The following is a 20,244-nucleotide window of genomic DNA, read 5'->3' on the forward strand; positions in this document are numbered from 1 at the left end:
AAAGCATTAAAAAAATAGGAATCAAATTTTATTTTACCATTTGAGTCAACCAAAAGTGAGTGTGGAAATCTTGAAATAGTGTATAAAATGTTGGTGCTGTGTTAGGTGAACACTAAATACTGTTGTATGCACCTCTGTAAGTAGACTATGACTGCATTCATGTAAATGGAGAGAAATGACATGCACTTGAACACATAAGCAACATCGCAGATTCAGTAGAATACCATTGTATTGAGCTTACAGTGAGTAGTTCATACAGGTCATTATAGGTAATCCATAGTGCTGGTGGATTCTTTTGTTTTAAGGGTCAGGTAGAAACGCCAACAGCGAGAAGAAAATTATGAATATATGGACCAGAGTCATGATGCAGTTCCCTTAAGCACATCAAATGGAAATTAAAGGCACCATTAATATTTTTCTCCATTGAAATATTCTGAACCATTGGTATATAGTAGTGTATATGGCACTTTCTTTCATGATATGAGCATGTTTGTACACATTTCTATTTATTTATAAAATACTTTATTCACTACTTTGCTAAAATAAACGTTGTCTTTCTTTTTTTGTGCAAATATTTAATTTATAGAAAATAAAAGTTTAGTAGTGACTATTATTTATTTTTGAAGTATTTTAAGTATTTTTCTAAGCGATATTAAAATGTTTGACATTATACAGCAATTGGATCTTGGTTGGCGATGATGCTGGATAACCTGGCTTGCAGGTCATCCTGTGGGGAGAGTCGGAGTGCTGGGTAAGTTCTGCAGCTGTCTGTGAGTGGCTCCACACCTGCAGCCATGTAATCCTGTAAACTCAGGAAGGGCGTGTCCTCTCCCACGCGATAGTCCTCCTCCGTGTCGCTCTCCGAGCTACTCCTCGCCGTACTGCTGACTCGGTCGTTGGACTCCGTTTTGTGGCCCGCCGTGTGGCCGTTGGGCTTTGTGCTATTGGCACAGCGGCCATTGTTGTTGTTTGTGAGTTTTTTAGGGAGGCTTTGCGGGGGAACGGTTGGTACCACGACCTTGGCGGCGACTGCCTCGTACTCCTGCGTTGTCTCGTAGTTGTCGTTCTCGACAATCCTCAGCGGGCTGGGCGGGGGGCTGTGGGCCTTATGGCCATAGTTGTAGTGGGCACAGTTCCTTTTGGACTGGCTGTGGTGGTGGTCGGGGCGTGGCAGCTTGTCACGGGGCCACAGCGTGGTGGTGAACAGCAGGGGGTCCTCCTCTTCGCCAGTGGGGCTGACTGCCACCGAGGGGACTGAGGTGGCCAGGCTGGACAGTGGGGCCGAGATCTCAGAAGGAGGGGAGGCCGGGGTCACGGGAGAGAGCAACTCCACAGGAGACAGGCGTGTTGGGGTGGTCATTGCTGATGCATACCTGACAGACAGGACCAAAAGAGAAGCCACTATCGATTAGGAACATAAAAGTGAGAACACACAACTGTATGCATGGACACCACTTGAATCCTTATTAGGGACACATGCTTTTTAGCTAAAATAACTAAATCCATAGCATTACATTTTGTTCCCTATAGGTACAGTCAAATCCTCAAGTGCACAGCCGATGAGCATAGGCTCCTTTACTGAAGTGCAGTGCAATTCACCAGTCTCCACTCAAATACTTTATTTTTTACATTCCTCTACTCTTGTTCAGGATACACATTCATTCCCGATCCATTTCATCAAGCAGGTGTAGGACTGTATAGGCCTTTCTCTTAGTATGTGTGGGGAGGACAGAGACACAGATGTGAAGAACACTGGAGCATTTGTCTCCGTCTGCCCCAGCCAGTCATTAGAGTTATGTGCACAGATGGGTTCTCTCTGACTCAGTGTGGCCTGTGACCTTTGCTGCACAGCTCGACTGACAACACGGTTACACCTGCGCTCATCAGCACCACATTGGTTTACTAATGAGGATTTATGAAGTCATCATTGTCCATTAGGTTTGATCTAGGAGGGACTGTTTGTGAAGTCTAAATATAGGTGTCATGTGTGCTCCATCTCTGGCCTCTAGGTCACCAGGCTGCTCATTATGGCGCACACCTGTCACCAGCGGTACTCGCACCTGCACATCATCAGACTCACCTGGACTCCATCACCTTCCTGATTATCTTCCCTACATATTTCACTCCCTTTGGTTCCCTCCCCAGGTGTTATTGTTTCTGTTTCCTGTCTGTGCATTGTTCGTGGTTCAAATCAAAATCAAATCAAATGTATTTATGAAGCCCTTCGTACATCAGCTGATATCTCAAAGTGCTGTACAGAAACCCAGCCTAAAACCCCAAACAGCAAGCAATGCATGTGTAGAAGCACGGTGGCTAGGAAAAACTCCCTAGAAAGGCCAAAACCTAGGAAGAAACCTAGAGAGGAACCAGGCTATGAGGGGTGGCCAGTCCTCTTCTGGCTGTGCCGGGTGGAGATTATAACAGAACATGGCCAAGATGTTCAAATGTTCATAAATGACCAGCAGGGTCAAATAATAATAATCAAAGTAGTTGTCGAGGGTGCAGCAAGTCAGTACCTCAGGAGTAAATTTCAGTTGGCTATTCATAGCCGATCATTAAGAGTATCTCTACTACTCCTGCTGTCTCTAGAGAGTTGAAAACAGCAGGTCTGGGACAGGTAGCACGTCCGGTGAACAGGTCAGGATTCCATAGCCGCAGGCAGGCACATTAGTTTCTTGTTTTACATTATGTTGTGTTTATTTATTGAAACACTCCCTGAACTTGCTTCCGGACTCTCAGTGCACATCGTTACAATAGGACAGCTCATAGAAAAAAATAACTATTTCATTCAGAAGAAAGAAAATGATAGCATGGCAATGGAAATACCACAAATCTTGGATTAAATCTTGGTTTGCTGTATATTTATAAACAAAGTGCCATGATATATAAAATGAATGTTATTCCCTAAACATGATATCAAGTATAATCTCTAAAATATACCTTATTCTTAAATGGATATCTCTATTTAACTCAGTGTCTGCCACTTCTTAATGACCTATCATTAGTCACAAACCCTCAATTAGTTGTATGGGCTGAAGGGAGGTTATTGTGTGTAAAGCAGCACGTAGCACCATTAGCACCATTAGGGCATCTTTCTCCTACCTGTCTCTGAACAGCGAGTCCCTGGAGGAGTCTGGCGTGTCTCGGGTGTTCTTTAGGTAGACACTCAGGTCTCTGGCGCCGCCCGTGGCGTCCAAACGACCCCGGTGGATGGGCGTGGCGTGCCGGCTGTTCTCCATTGATGACATCACCAAGACAGAGCAGCTGTGAGAGAAGGCACTCTCGCTGCGGCAGTTGCTCCAGCTGAGGGAAGACAGAGGAGAATGAAGAGGGTAGACAGAAGAGGGGAATTAATTGCTTCTCTTAAATGATGCATAACACTGGCTGCTTCAGACACTGATGTAAGCTGTAAACACGTTAAAACATGTCTATTGCAAACCTGGGTTCAAATACTTTTATAAATAATTTCAAATACTTCAGCTGGGCTTGATTGAGCTTGCCCGGCTTAATGGACCAATAGAATAGTCCCAAATCTGCTAAAACTTCCATTCTTACACTCCAAGCAGGCTAGAACAAAACCACAAAAGTTTTTAAAGGATTAAAATAGCACTTAAAGTAGTTTGCAATATCAGTGGGCTTTGTGATGAATGAGCCATAATCTGATTCAATAAATGAAGGAGCAGAGCTGGCTTTTTTCCCCTAAATGTAATTTAAGGTGCCCCAAAGCTTTTTACTATCATTCTTTATATTGTTTCATGGTGTAGTTTCTTTTAATTTTTATTTGGTTTCGTCACATGATTTCTTAATTTGAAGTACATTTGCCAATCAGTTGGGCTGCCAGACTTAATTGCGATACCTTTTGCCTCATCCCCCTCAACCATACAATTTTTCAATTCCTCATCAATTCAAGGGGATTTAACAGTTTTATAGTAATTTTCCTATTGAGCGTGTGCTTATTAGTAACTGGAATAAGTAGTTTCATAAATGTGTCACGTGCAGCGTCTGGTTGCTCCTCATTACACACCACAGACCAGCAAATATTCTTTACACCATCTACATATGAATCACAAAAAAACATATTTCATCACCTCTTATACACTATATTAGGCCCAGCCTTTGGAACTTTTGTTTTCCTAGATATGGCTACTATATTGTAATCACTACATCCGATGGATCTGGATACTGCTTTGGAGCACATTTCTGCAGCATTAGTAAAGATGTGGTCAATACATGTTGATGATTTAATTCCTGTGCTGTTTGTAACTACCCTGGTAGGTTGACTGACAGCCTGATCCAGGTTGCAGGAACTGGTTACAGTTAGATTTTTTTCCCTGAGTGGGCAGCTTGATGAAAGCCAGTCAATATTTAAATCACCCAGAAAATATACTTCTCTGTTGATATCACATCAAGCATTCACACATCAAGGATTTCACACATGTTATCCAGATACTGACTGTTAGCACTGGGTGGTCTATAGCAGCTTCCCACCAGAATGGGCTTTAGGTGAGTGTAGCGGAATGCTTGTGCTTCTAGTTCCGACAATGCAGTAATAACCAACAAGTAATCTAACTAACAATTCCAAAACTACTGTCTTATACACACAAGTGTAAGGGGATAAAGAATATGTACATAAAGATATATGAATGAGCGATGGTACAGAGCGGCATAGGCAAGATACAGTAGATGGTATTGAGTGCAGTATATACATATGAGATGAGTATGTAAACAAAGTGGCATAGTTAAAGTGGCTAGTGATACATGTATTACATAAAGATGCAGTAGATGATATAGAGTACAGTACATACGTATACATATGAGATGAATAATGTAGGGTATGTAAACATTATATTAGGTAGCATTGTTTAAAGTGGCTAGTGATATATTTTACATCATTTCCCATCAATTCCCATTATTAAAGTGGCTGGAGTTGAGTCAGTGTGTTGGCAGCAGCCACTCAATGTTAGTGGTGGCTGTTTAACAGTCTGATGGCCTTGAGATAGAAGCTGTTTTTCAGTCTCTCGGTCCCAGCTTTGATGCACCTGTACTGACCTCGCCTTCTGGATGATAGCGGGATGAACAGGCAGTGGCTCGGGTGGTTGTTGTCCTTGATGATCTTTATGGCCTTCCTGTAACATCGGGTGGTGTAGGTGTCCTGGAGGGCAGGTAGTTTGCCCCCGGTGATGCGTTGTGCAGACCTCACTACCCTCTGGAGAGCCTTACGGTTGTGGGCGGAGCAGTTGCCGTACCAGGCGGTGATACAGCCTGCCAGGATGCTCTCGATTGTGCATCTGTAGAAGTTTGTGAGTGCTTTTGGTGACAAGCCGAATTTCTTCAGCCTCCTGAGGTTGAAGAGGCGCTGTTGCGCCTTCTTCATGATGCTGTCTGTGTGGGTGGACCAATTCAGTTTGTCTGTGATGTGTATGCCGAGGAACTTAAAACTTGCTACCCTCTCCACTACTGTTCCATCGATGTGGATAGGGGGGTGTTCCCTCTGCTGTTTCCTGAAGTCCACAATCATCTCCTTAGTTTTGTTGACGTTGAGTGTGAGGTTATTTTCCTGACACCACACTCCGAGGGCCCTCACCTCCTCCCTGTAGGCCGTCTCGTCGTTGCTGGTAATCAAGCCTACCACTGTTGTGTCATCCGCAAACTTGATGATTGAGTTGGAGGCGTGCGTGGCCACGCAGTCGTGGGTGAACAGGGAGTACAGGAGAGGGCTCAGAACGCACCCTTGTGGGGCCCCAGTGTTGAGGATCAGCGGGGTGGAGATGTTGTTGCCTACCCTCACCACCTGGGTGCGGCCCGTCAGGAAGTCGAGTACCCAGTTGCACAGGGCGGGGTCGAGACCCAGGGTCTCGAGCTTGATGACGAGCTTGGAGGGTACTATGGTGTTAAATGCCGAGCTGTAGTCGATGAACAGCATTCTCACATAGATATTCCTCTTGTCCAGGTGGGTTAGGGCAGTGTGCAGTGTGGTTGAGATTGCATCGTCTGTGGACCTATTTGGGCAGTAAGCTAATTGGAGTGGGTCTAGGGTGTCAGGTAGGGTGGAGGTGATATGGTCCTTGACTAGTCTCTCAAAGCACTTCATGATGACGGAAGTGAGTGCTACGCGGCGGTTGTCGTTTAACTCAGTTACCTTAGCTTTCTTGGGAACAGGAACAATGGTGGCCCTCTTGAAGCATGTGGGAACAGCAGACTGGGATAGGGATTGATTGAATATGTCCGTAAACACACCAGCCAGCTGGTCTGCGCATGCTCTGAGGGCGCGGCTGGGGATGCCGTCTGGGCCTGCAGCCTTGCGAGGGCTGCAGTGAAGGAGAGGCCACATGTTTTGGTTGCAGGCCGTGTCAGTGGCACTGTATTGTCCTCAAAGCGGGCAAAAAAGTTATTTAGTCTGCCTGGGAGCAAGACATCCGGGTCTGTGACGGGGCTGGTTTTCTTTTTGTAATCCGTGATTGACTGTAGACCCTGCCACATACCTCTTGTGTCTGAGCCGTTGAATTGAGATTCTACTTTGTCTCTATACTGACGCTTAGCTTGTTTGATTGCCTTGCGGAGGGAATAGCTACACTGTTTGTATTCGGTCATATTTCCGGTCACCTTGCCCTGATTGCTGCCATCAATCCATGTTTTCTGGTTTGGGAATGTTTTAATCGTTGCTATGGGAACGACATCTTCAACGCACGTTCTAATGAACTCGCACACCGAATCAGCGTATTCGTCAATGTTGTTGTCTGACGCAATACGAAACATTTCCCAGTTCACGTGATGGAAGCAGTCTTGGAGTGTGGAATCAGATTGGTCGGACCAGTGTTGAACAGACCTCAGCGTGGGAGCTTCTTGTTTTAGTTTCTGTCTGTAGGCAGGGATCAACAAAATGGAGTCGTGGTCAGCTTTTCCGAAAGGAGGGCGGGGCAGGGCCTTATATGCGTCGCGGAAGTTAGAATAGCAGTGATCCAAGGTTTTGCCAGCCCTGGTTGCGCAATCGATATGCTGATACAATTTAGGGAGTCTTGTTTTCAGATTAACCTTGTTAAAATCCCCAGCTACAATGAATGCAGCCTCAGGATGTATGGATTCCAGTTTGCAAAGAGTCAAATAAGGTTCGTTCAGAGCCATCGATGTGTCTGCTTGGGGGGGAATATATACGGCTGTGATTATAGTCGAAGAGAATTCCCTTGGTAGATAATGCGGTCGACATTTGATTGTGAGGAATTCTAAATCAGGTGAACAGAAGGACTTGAGTTCCTGTATGCTTTTGTGACCACACCACATCTCATTAGCCATAAGGCATACGCCCCCACCCCTCTTCTTACCAGAAAGATGTTTGTTTCTGTCCGCGCGATGCGTGGAGAAACCAGCTGGCTGCACCGACTCCGAAAGCGTCTCTCCAGTGAGCCATGTTTCCGTGAAGCAAAGAACGTTACAGTCTCTGATGTCCCTCTGGAATGCTACCCTTGCTCGAATTTCATGAACCTTGTTGTCAAGAGACTGGACATTGGCGAGAAGTATACTGGGGAGTGGTGCACGATGAGCCCGTCTCCGGAGTCTGACCAGAAGACCACTACGTTTCCCTCTTTTACGAAGTAATTTTTTTGGGTCGCCGGCTGGGATCCATTCCGTTGTCCTGGGTGAAAGGCAGAACACAGGATCCGCTTTGCGAAAGTCATATTCTTGGTGGTACTGATGGTGAGTTGACGCTGCTCTTATATTCAGTAGTTCTTCTCGACTGTATGTAATGAAACCTAAGATAACCTGGGGTACTAATGTAAGAAATAACACCTAAAAAAAACAAACAACTGCATAGTTTCCTAGGAACGCGAAGCGAGGCAGCCATCTCTGTCGGCGCCGGAAGAGATTAGATTGTCTCTACGCTTTACAGGAATGTGGTTCTGAATATAGACCGCAACACTGCCTCTGTTGGCATTTCTGTCTTTTCAGTAGATGTTATAACCATGTTTTGCTACCACTGTATCATCAAAGCTATTATCTAAGTGAGTTTCAGAGATAGTCAGAATATGAATGTAATCTGTTACAAGCAAGTTATTGACTTCATGAACCTTGTTCCTCAGGCTACATAAGTTAAAAGTTTAAATTCTGCATAATGGCACAGCAGTTCATAAGCTGTACTGTGGGAAATGGATATGTTGATATCCTTCAGTTTGCTACCATATGACTGGTTTCACGTCTCCATCGATTATAAGGTAAAATATATCTAAAACAAGTGTCATTTATATATACAACTCCCTTATCTCCCTCATTTACCTAGCTCTCATCAAGTTGTAAATGACTGTGCATGGAGAATGGTGTATTTCTATCTGAAAAAGATTTCCACTTGGAACCGGTAGATTGACTAGATGTTATTCACGGTTTCCTCGCGTGTAAAGGTGGTGGAATTATAATTAATTAAGTGAAGGTCAGAATACGGCGTATCTGTAGACACACTCTCTTTATTCAATCTCCACCCCAAACGGAGAGCAGGTGAAAAACACACTATTCTCATGCTTAAGTTCAAGGTCAGAATACGCATGGAGAGAAAAGATCATAAAAAGATCATTACGCTCAATTTACGTGCCTTAACTGCGGTCGGAATTCCCCCCAATGTGAATTCATTGCTTTTCAAACCCCTGACATAAACGGAGAGGATAGAGGAAAGGAGGAAAAGTGGGGTTGGCTGGGGTGAAATGAGAAGGAGTTCGATTAAGATAGCGTACAGAGGCTGTAATGCATGTTGACAGTTATGACAGATTGAAGGAGATGAACAGAACATTAGGACTTTATCTTTGACACATTATTACAGTATCTTCTTAGAGCAAGCGCTATTGCTCATCTCTTTTTAAAAGCGGACGACTTTCACAGATGGGAGGAAGGAAAGGAAAAAGGAAAGCTGCCGTGTAGGATTGTACAGGATTACCTTTGACTGGAGGTGTGGGTGACCGTTGTTGATTGATGCACTGATGATGTGTACTGGCTCGTGGAGAAAGACATTTCCGTTTCCTTCACGAGTAGATGCTGTGTGGGCAATGCATTTTTAGACACAAATTGCTATAAGAAGGGAAACGGGAAACAATCAAAAGAAGTGTCAATAGTAAGGCCATGAAATCACGTTCACATTATGAAACGTGCAGATCCTGTAGCTCTATGTACTCTGAAACAAGTCAACAAAAATATATACAATATATAATAAATATATAATATAAAATATAAAATATATACAGCTCCTTAAGAAAGTATTCAAACCCTTTGACTTTTTCATTTTGTTGTTTTTTGTTTTTCAACATTTTGTTGTTTTATAGCCTGAATTTAAAATGGAATAAATTGAGATTGTGTCACTGGCCAACATACACACAACAGCCCATAATGTCAACGTTGAATAATTCTTTTTCGAAAGGAAGGAAACCTCTCAGGGATTTCACCATGAGGCCAGTGGTCACTTTAAAACAGTTGCAGAGTTTAATGGCTGTGATAGGAGAAAACTGAGGATGGATCAACAACATTATAGTTACTCCAAAAAGGAAGCCTGTACAGAATAAAAATATTCCAAAACATGCATCCTGTTTGCAATAAGGCACTAAAGTTAAACTGCAATAAATGTGGCATAGAAATTAACTTTATGTCCTGAATACAAAGCGTTATGTTTAGTGCAAACCCAACACAAAACATCACTGACTACCACTGCATTATGTTATGGGTATGCTTGTCATCGGCAAGGACTAGGGAGTTTTTTAAGGATAAAACTAAACGGAATAGGGCTAAGCACAGGCACAATTCTAGTGGAAAACCTGGTTCAGTCTGCTTTCCAACAGACACTGGGAGATAAATTCACCTTTCAGCAGGACAATAACCTAAAACACAAGGCCAAATGTACACTGGAGTTGCTTTCCAAGATGACATTGAATGTTCCTGAGTGGCCTAGTTACAATTTTGACTTAAATCTATGGCAAGACTTGAAAATGGCCGTCTAGACATAATCAACAACCAACTTGACAGAGCATGTAGAATAAAAAATAAAATAATGTACCAATATTGTACAATCCAGGTGTGCAAATATTGTTATCCACAGCTCTGACAAATTGAAAACCATAGTCATTGGCGACTCCATTACCCGCAGTTGTAGACTTAAAACGAATCATCCAGTGATCATACACTGTCTACCAGGGGGCAGGGCTACTGACATTAAGGCTAATCTGAAGATGTGCTGGTTAAAGATAAAACTGGCGAGTGTAGAGAGTAGAGGGATATTGTTATCCACGTCGGCACCAACAATGTTAGGATGAAACAGTCAGAGGTCACCAAGCGCAGCATAGCATCAGCGTGTAAATCAGCTAGAAAGATGTGTCGGCATTGAGTAATTGTCTCTGGCCCCCTCCCAGTTAGGGGTAGTGATGAGCTCTACAGCAGTCTCACAACTCAATCGCTGGTTGAAAACTGTTTTCTGCCCCTCCAAAAAAATTGAATTTGTAGATAATTGGCCCTCTTTCTGGAACTCACCCACAAACACTCCATCCTAGCTGGAAGGGTGCTCTCATCTTATCTACCAACATAGACAGGGCTCTAACTCCCCTAGCTCCACAATGAAATAGGGTGCAGGCCAGGCAGCAGGCTGTTAGCCAGCCTGCCAGCTTAGTGGAGTCTGCCACTAGCACAGTCACTGTAGTCAGCTCAGCTATCCCCATTGAGACCATATCTGTGCCTCGACCTAGGTTGGGCAAAACTAAACATGGCGGTGTTCGCCTTAGCAATCTCACTAGAAGAAAGACCTCCTCCATTCCTGCCATTATTGAAAGAGATTGTGATACCTCACATCTCAAAATAGGGCTACTTAATGTTAGATCCCTCACTTCCAAGGCAGTTATAGTCAATGAACTAATCACTGATCATAATCTTGATGTGATTGGCCTGACTGAAACATGGCTTAAGCCTGATGAATATACTGTGTTAATTGAGGCCTCACCTCCTGGATACACTAGTGACCATATCCCCCGCACATCCCGCAAAGGTGGAGGTGTTGCTAACATTTACGATAGCAAATTTCAATTTACAAAAAAATTGAGCTTCTGATCATGAAATCTATGCAGCCTACTCAAACACTTTTTTATAGGTACAGCTAAGAAGCCTCCTGGGCCATATACAGCATTCCTCACTGAGTTCCCTGAATTCCTATCGGACCTTGTAGTGATAGCACATAATATTCTAATTTTTGGTGACTTTAATATTCACATGGAAAAGTCCACAGACCCACTCCAAATGGCTTTCGGAGTCATCATCAACTCAAAATGTCTCCGGACCTACTCACTGCCACAGTCATACTCTGGACTTAGTTTTGTCCCATGGAATAAATGTTGTGGATCTTAATGTTTTTCCTCATAATCCTGGACCACTATTTTCGGACCACTATTTTATTACGTTTGCAATCACAGCAAATAATCTGCTCAGACCCCAAGCAAGGATCATCAAAAGTCGTGATATAAATTCTCAGACAACCCACAGATACTTTGATGCCCTTCCAGACTCCCTCTGCCTACCCACGGACATCAGAGGACAAAAATCAATTAACCACCTAACTGAGGAACTCAATTTAACCTTGCAAAATACCCTAGATGCAGTCGCACCCCTAAAAACAAAAAACCTTTGTTATAAGAAACTAGCTCCCTGGTATACAGAAAATACCCGAACTCTGAAGCAAGCTACAGAAAATTGGAACCTTCAAGTTGCATACTGGACCCTATTCCAACTAAACTACTGAAAGAGCTGCTTCCTGTGCTTGGCCCTCCTATGTTGAACATAATAAATGACTCTCTATCCACCGGATGTGTACCAAACTCACTAAAAGTGGCAGTAATAAAGCCTCTCTTGAAAAAGCCAAACCTTGACCAGGAAAAAAACAAAACAACTATTGGCCGATATCGAATCTTCCATTCCTCTCCAATTTTTTTGAAAAAGCTGTTGCGCAGCAACTCACTGCCATCCCGAAGACAAACAATGTATACAAAATGCTTCAGTCTGGTTTTAGACCCGATCAAAGCACTGAGACTGCACTTGTGAAGGTGGTAAATTACCTTTTAATGGTGTCAGACCAAGGCTCTGCATCTGTCCTCGTGCTCCTAGACCTTAGTGCTGCTTTTGATACCATCGATCACACACATTCTTTTGGAGAGATTGGAAACCCAAATTGGTCTACACTGAAAAGTTATGGCCTGGTTTAGATCTTATCTGTCGGGAAAGATATCAGTTTGTCTCTGTGAATGGTTTGTCCTGTGACAAATCAACTGTACATTTCGGTGTTCCTCAAGGTTCCGTTTTAGGACCACTATTGTTCTCACTATATATTTTACCTCTTGGGGATGTCATTCAAAAACATAATGTTAACTTTCACTGCTATGCTGATGACACACAGCTGTACATTTCAATTAAACATGGTGAAGCAACAAAATTGCCCTCCCTAGAAGCCTGTGTTTCAGACATAAGGAAGTGGACGGCTGCAAACTTTCTTCTTTTTAACTCGGACAAAACAGAGATGCTTGTTTTAGGTCCCAAAAAACAAAGAGATCCTCTGTTGAATCTGACAATTAATCTTGATGGTTGTACAGTCGTCTCAAATAAAACTGTGAAGGACCTCGGCGTTACTCTGAAACCTGATCTCTCTTTTGACAAACATATCAAGACTGTTTCAAGGACAGCTTTTTTCCGTCTACGTAACATTGCAAAAATCTGAAACTTTCTGTCCAAAAATTATGCAGAAAAATTAATCCATGCTTTTGTCACTTCTAGGTTAGACTACTGCAATGCTCTACTTTCCGGCTACCTGGATAAAGGACTAAATAAACTTCAGTTAGTGCTAAATACGGCTGCTAGAATCCTGACTAGAACCCAAATATTTGATCATATTACTCCAGTGCTAGCCTCCCTACACTGGTTTCCTGTTAAGGCAAGGGCTGATTTCAAGGTTTTACTGCTAACCTACAAAGCATTACATGGGCTTGCTCCTACCTATCTTTCTGATTTGGTCCTGCCATACATACCTACATGTACGCTACAGTCACAAGACGCAGGCCTACTAATTGTCCCTAGAATTTCTAAGCAAACAGCTGGAGGCTGGGCTTTCTCCTATAGACCTCAATTTTTATGGAATGGTCTGCCTACCAATGTGAGAGATGCAGAGTCGGTCTCTACCTTTAAGTCTTAATTGAAGTCTCATCTCTTCAGTAGGTCCTATGATTGAGCGTAGTCTGGCCCAGGACTGTGAAGGTGAACTGAAAGGCACTGGAGCAACAGACCGCCCTTGCTGTCTCTGCCTGGCGGTTCCCCTCTTTCCACTGGGATTCTCTGCCTCTAACCCTATTACAGGGGTTGAGTCAATGGCTTACTAGTGCTCTTCCATGCCGTCCCTAGGAGGGGTGCGTCACTTGAGTGGGTTGAGTCAATGACCTGGTCTTCCTGTCTGGGTTTTCTTCGACTTTGACAGAGTGTTTTGTATAGCTCATTGACAAAAAAAGACAATTAAATCCATTTGAATCCGAATTTGTAACACAACAAAATGTGGAAAAAGTCTTGGGCTGTGAATACTTTCTGAAATCAATTAATATTTGAAAGTTAGCGAGAGAGTTGCTTAGTCACCATTATAAGATGTAAGCTAGCTACGTGAGTGACTTACATTGACAAACTGGACGTTTTCAAGTGAAGGGTTAAAAATCGGAGGTCCATTAGCCATACTTGCCATGGTGTTTCTCTCATTTCGTAGCCTCTGCCTCAGAAGATCATGGAGCTTTTTCCTCTGCTTTCTGTGCACGTAAAGACAAACTGCATTGTGAGACTGACCAGCCATTTAGCCAATCCAAAAACCAGAGGGATGACAGATTTTGTCAAAGGTTGACATCAGAGGTTGTGATCGACCAAAACAAATATTTAAATGTTCAAATGTGCAGGCTATTACCTCAGAGAAAACTACAAATTACATAATAAGGATACTAGTAAATAATGATTTTGAGTTTAGCATAAAAATGTGACGTGAATTACTTTGTTTTGCAGTAGGCAACCACACACATGATTCCAACCACTAGGAGTGCAATGCAGATTCCTGTTATTGTTAAAACACGTTTCTGATACAGCTCCTCAGCTTCTGGAAAAGAGGACAACGCATTCTTAAAACTCCACAAAATGCAGGCCTTACTGTTACACAAACCAAACTCTACTTGGAAATCCCAAGGGAAACAAACAAACGTGTTTTAGGTTATGTATTACATTCACAGAAACAAACAAACCGGGGCACAACGTTTTGGAGGAATCACGTGGGCTTCATTCATGGCATTTCTTTCTGCAATGTTAAACAATGTTTGTCTACTGAACGTGGCCCAGATATAACATTGTATAGTGGCTGTCGACCGAGACGGAGGAAATCGAATACATTGATCTGAGGAGGCAGTTCTGCTGAATCCAGTCGGAAAGCGAGGAAGTGTTAGTTCAAGGTCGGGCTCAGTGATCATGACTAGGCACATTTTCCACAATTAAAATCACTCCTTTGTGTAATGTTAATATTCTAATACTGCAAACAGTGCAACATTGTTTGTTCACAGGACCCAGCGCTTGGAATTATGGAATAATTATGTTTCAAAATATTTAGAGGTTACAAGTCACCAGATTAGGGAATCAAGTGAAGTGAGTAATTATATAAACCTAGTTTGTTTCTACTCCGTTTTTGAAAAATTGTTCGGTTTGCCTCAGTATTACGTGTCCTGTGAACAAATGATGCTAGAAACAATCACTTTTTTTAAATGAAGAACAATTATTTGGTAAATTGTTCAGAGTGAACATCAAGACCTACAGCAAAAACTGACATCACTGATGAGACAAGGGGAGGAAGCATGAGATGACAGGAAAACAAAGGGGACACTGTTGGACACATACAGTACATCCACACGGTACAGTAGGAAATAGGACGACAGGAAAGAAGGAGATGAAATGAATGGGTCGCGAGGGAGGTCGCTATCAGCATAGTTGGCATGACATGCTAAATACTGGTTGGAACAGAGGAGGGATCAGGGGAGATGCATGGAAAAGGCAAAAGCAAGAGCTGAAGGGATCTGAACATACAGCATAAACACACTGCAGTCTCTCTGGGCACCTACACTATCTATTGTGTGTCTGACACAACAACAAGAGATAGTCTACTGTAGCTCAAACGTTTGAATGAGTCTAATGTGAGTTTATGGTGGACATTTTAGAACCTAATGTGTGTTGGTATTTTGAGGACCTGCTCGTCGTTTGTTTGTATGTGTGCAGGTTAATTTGACTATACACTAACACATTGAGGTTTTCCAGAAATGTATAATAGAAGGTGTCATTACTAAGCATTGTAGATGCTGGCTACACCATGCGGCTTCGAACTATATGACGTTAATCACATTGCCATTTTGGGGCATGCTGCCAGAATAACAGCATCAAGGCTTGATAGATGGGCAGCATATTTGAGCTACATACAGTGGGGCAGAAAAGTATTTAGTCAGCCACCAAATGTGCAAGTTCTCCCACTTAAAAAGATGAGAGAGGCCTGCAATTTTCATCATAGGTACACTTCAACTATGACAGACAAATTTAGAAAAAAAAATCCAGAAAATCACATTGTAGGATTTTTAATGAATTTATTTGCAAATTATAGTGGAAAATAAGTATTTGGTCAATAACAAAAATGTATCTGAATATTTTGTTATATACCCTTTGTTGGCAATGACAGAGGTCAAACGTTTTCTGTAAGTCTTCACAAGGTTTTCACACACTGTTGCTGGTATTTTCGCCCATTCCTCCATGCAGATCACCTCTAGAGCAGTAATGTTTTGGGGCTGTTGCTGGGCAACACGGACTTTCAACTCCCTCCAAAGATTTTCTATGGGGTTGAGATCTGGAGACTGGCTAGGCCACTCCAGGACCTTGAAATGCTTCTTACGAAGCCACTCCTTCGTTGCCTGGGCGGTGTGTTTGGGATCATTGTCATGCTGAAAGACCCAGCCACGTTTCATCTTCAATGCCCTTGCTGATGGAAGGAGGCTTTCACTCAAAATCTCACGATACATGGCCCCATTCATTCTTTCCTTTACACGGATCAGTCGTCCTGGTCCCTTTGCAGAAAAACAGCCCCAAAGCATGATGTTTCCACCCCCATGCTTCACAGTAGGTATGGTGTTCTTTGGATGCAACTCAGCATTCTTTGTCCTCCAAACACGACGAGTTGAGTTTTTACCAAAAAGTTATATTTTGGTTTCATCTGACCATATGCCATTCTCACAATCTTCTTCTGGATCATCCAAATGCTCTCTAGCAAACTTCAGACGGGCCTGGACATGTACTGGCTTAAGCAGGGGGACACGTCTGGCACTGCACGATTTGAGTCCCTGGCGGCGTAGTATATTACTGATGCTAGGCTTTGTTACTTTGGTCCCAGCTCTCTGCAGGTCATTCACTAGGTCCCCCCGTGTGGTTCCGGGATCATTTTGACCCCACAGGGTGAGATATTGCGTGGAGCCCCAGATCGAGGTAGATTATCAGTGGTCTTGTATGTCTTCCATTTCCTAATAATTGCTCCCACAGTTGATTTCTTCAAACCAAGCTGCTTACCTATTGCAGATGCAGTCTTTCCATCCTGGTGCAGGTCTACAATTTTGTTTCTGGTGTCCTTTGACAGCTCTTTGGTATTGGCCATAGTGGAGTTTCGAGTGTGACTGTTTGAGGTTGTGGACAGGTGTCTTTTATACTGATAACAAGTTCAAACAGGTGCCATTAATACAGGTAACGAGTGGAGGACAGAGGAGCCTCTTAAAGAAGAAGTTACAGGTCTGTGAGAGCCAGAAATCTTGCTTGTTTGTAGGTGACTAAATACTTATTTTCCACCATAATTTGCAAATAAATTCATTCAAAATCCTACAATGTGATTTTCTGGATTTTTTTTCCTAATTTTGTCTGTCATAGTTGAAGTGTACCTATGATGAAAATTACAGGCCTCTCTCATCTTTTTAAGTGGGAGAACATGCACAATTGGTGGCTGACTAAATACTCCCCCCCCCACTGTATATAGCGTCAAATATGGTATGTTATGGCTGGATGATCCCTTCATTGGCACAAGGAAACTGACTGGAGATGAGGGGGGCAGGCTCAAGCTTCTAGTCCTACGTCTGCAAACTAAAGAGAAAGGAACTATCCATACCCATAAATTCAATCCCAAGATGTTCTGCCAATGCGTGACAAAAAGACACGCAGACACGTGACAAAAAGAAAAGAGAGGTATTTTTCAGATGAGGTGTTATTCAGAACTATATTGCTCACAAAATGTTTCTACAGAGAATGGAATAATGCTATATAATATAACTGACTATTTCACCTTATAGAATAATTATATAATTATTCTAGAAGAGGGTTTCCCAAACTTGGTCCTGCGGCCTCCCATAGGTGCATGTTTTGTTGTTCGCCCTAGCACTACACAGCTGAACAAAACATGCACCCATGGGAGGCCCCAGGACCAAGTTTGGGAAACCCTCTTCTAGAATATCCACTCTATTATAGTCTAACAGCTAACTAACTAAGATGATGTTACCACAATTAGGAAAAGTGATCAGACACCTAAACTCATCGAATACATGAGTTAATCAAAAATGCATTAAAATGTATCCATCTAATAATCGCTACCATGAGAGGAACTTTCTCAGTGCAGTGGCATGCACATGCAAACATCACTTTGCTTGCATTACCAATGGTAATGTCACTACACTGTCAATCAGGCAGGTTTACGGGCACTAGTTAGGGCATTAGTCGTTCAATGTTAAACACTACGACATGTCTTACACCTCTCATGATGTGTGATGATCATGTACTATTTCGATTCCCAACACACACTAATGCAGATCTACAAAGTCAATTTTTGCCGTCAAACCAAATTCTTTAATTGCCATTACTCCGATCAACAGCCATGCCTGTTAAATATGTTCAGAGGAATACAAAAATCATATATACAGTATATATACAGTGCATTTGGAAAGTATGCAGACCCCTTCACTTTTGACATATTTTGTTACCTTACAGCCTTATTCTAAAATGGATAAAATTCCAATGACACTGTTACGTACTGTGATGTACTTCCTATTCTCTCTTCGACAATAGGCTACAATTATCATACTGTTATTTTGGTTAATAGCTGTGTTATCAAAGGAGCTGTGATGTGATTATAAAGTTGTGTATAAACTGACGCAATGAGGTAGTATAGGAACAGAAGGCATATTTGTCCCTGAGTAAATCTGACTAATATTCAAACATCTTGTTGGCCCTTAAAAACGATGCAAAACATAAACACATGGCTGTTCTGCACTTGTGAACCCTCAGCTTAGAAGCTCCAAGGCACCTTTCATATGACTGCCCCAGTAACGCTGCTCTGAAAAATGTATAGAAATTCAGCCAATACTTTAGAAATGGGATTAGATTTAGTCCCATTATGCCAATGTGAACAAAAAATTTTTGTACCCTATACATGTTCTCTACTCAAAATATTGTTAGTGACAGCAATAACAACCACTCTGTTCTTGGTCAAATTCTATGATTCTCATTGTTAACAAATATCAAAGTCCTGCTTTCACCGTAACATGACAGCTGACTGAGTTTCAAAGTGTTTGCAACTTTCCCTACTTGGTCACGGGCAACTGTGACGCCTCAGGAGAGTACAGAGTACTATCAATATCAACAACATCTTCAACTACTCTCGCTGGGTCAAACAAGGACTAGTCAAATCAGAAGAAAAGGACTCCTTCCTGAATACTACTCTGAACAGACCCGAACATATACCTCCATTTTGAGTAGCGTACCCTCGACCCACAGCAGCCCTTGTCAGGAGGTCCGTTTGTCAGCGAGGGGTAAATGATTGTGCTCTCAGCTCTTCTGAACTGCTGTCGGAGCCGTCTTCATGTCTGTCCTCTCCGACCTCAGCTGCGTTCCCACAGCAAGCATGAAAATATATGACTATTTTGGCAACAGCCATACGGAGACATTGGCTGTCCCCCCTTTGGATAATATTTCCTGATCGTCAAGGATAGGGCTGCGTCCATCCTTTCTCGGCCTATACTACGCATACACAGCATCCGTAGCTCCTCCTCATCTACAGCATCCCTCCTCCTCCTCCGTAGCAGTGAGTGTCTCTTGTTACATTGCTGGTAGCGTGCTCTCCTTGAAGCTCCAGGGGTTCACGGACACAGTATTTTTCCCTGGCTAGATAAAGGCCACCAACTGGCCGCGGGAAGAGGTTTGGGGGTGGGGTGTTCTGAGAATTTTTGGTCCGCTAATAAAGTAAAGTCCCAGTGCACTACTTTTGTGGAAAAAAAATAGTTTTCTAAATAGTACAATAATTTACATTTATATTTCTTGGAGTTCTGATTTTTCAGGTGGTGCTGCATCATCCTCAGCATCCCTACTACCCACGGCTATGCCAACTGGGAGGAGGAGTAGTGGGCCACGATGATTAAAGGAACAGATAGCGACAGCAGCATTCCTTTGATTAGCTCCTCAAATTCACTCGCTGTCATCTCAGGGAGACGCAAAATACAACTCCCTCTGTTCCTTTGCTTCCTCCACACTCCGATTACATCTCAATAGGCGTCTTTTATTTGTTCCACCTTGTAGATGAAAGCATGGTTTTATTGCTGCTGTTTTGACAGGCAATGACGTGTATTCATGGATACTCAATAAAACATTTGAAATGATCAAATAATGTATCTTCAGTCTCTCTCTGTGTTTTCATAATTTTCCATCAATTTGCAAGAGGCTGAATTTCACCAGAGAAATCATCTGAGCGAGGGAAACAGCGCCTCTCTGTCTCAGTATAAGAATGCTGTTCATTGATTATAGCTCAGCCTTCAACACCATAGTACCCTCCAAGCGCATCATTAAGCTCGGAGCCCTGGGTCTGAACCCCTCCCTGTGCAACTGGTGAAGGTAGGAAACTTAACCTCCAGTACACTGATCCTCACCACATGGGCCCCAAAACGGTGGGTGCTCATCCCCCTCCTATTCTCCTTGTTCATTCATGACTGCGTGGCCACCCACGCCTCCAACTCAATCATCAAGTTTGCGGACGTCAGGACCTCCCGAGTGGCGCAGTGGTCTAAGCCACTGCATCGCAGTGCTAGCTGTGCCACTAGAGATTCTGGGTTTGAGTCCAGGCTCTGTCAGAGCCGGCTGCGACTGGGAGACCCATGGGGCGGCGCACAATTG

The 20,244-nt window shown here is 43.0% G+C and overlaps 1 protein-coding gene across 3 annotated transcripts in view; it reads right to left on the reverse strand.

The window, feature by feature from the left end:
- Positions 1-211: 211 nt before the first annotated feature.
- LOC109874384 (pro-neuregulin-1, membrane-bound isoform) overlaps positions 212-20,244 on the reverse strand; it is an 82,379-nt gene continuing 62,346 nt past the window's right edge. For 2 of the 3 annotated variants that reach the window (XM_031809493.1, XM_031809494.1), the window contains 5 exons: positions 14,020-14,122; positions 13,658-13,784; positions 8,918-9,048; positions 3,103-3,303; positions 212-1,373 (listed from right to left, as the gene is read on the reverse strand). In XM_031809493.1, the coding sequence (XP_031665353.1) occupies positions 668-1,373; positions 3,103-3,303; positions 8,918-9,048; positions 13,658-13,784; positions 14,020-14,122 (1,268 nt within the window). In that variant the 3' untranslated portion in view covers positions 212-667. The remainder of the gene's footprint in view (positions 1,374-3,102; positions 3,304-8,917; positions 9,049-13,657; positions 13,785-14,019; positions 14,123-20,244) is intronic. The other variant, XM_020466269.2, reaches the window with a different exon arrangement.

Source organism: Oncorhynchus kisutch, linkage group LG29 (assembly GCF_002021735.2).
Source record: "Oncorhynchus kisutch isolate 150728-3 linkage group LG29, Okis_V2, whole genome shotgun sequence".
Taxonomy (NCBI): Eukaryota; Metazoa; Chordata; class Actinopteri; order Salmoniformes; family Salmonidae; genus Oncorhynchus; species Oncorhynchus kisutch.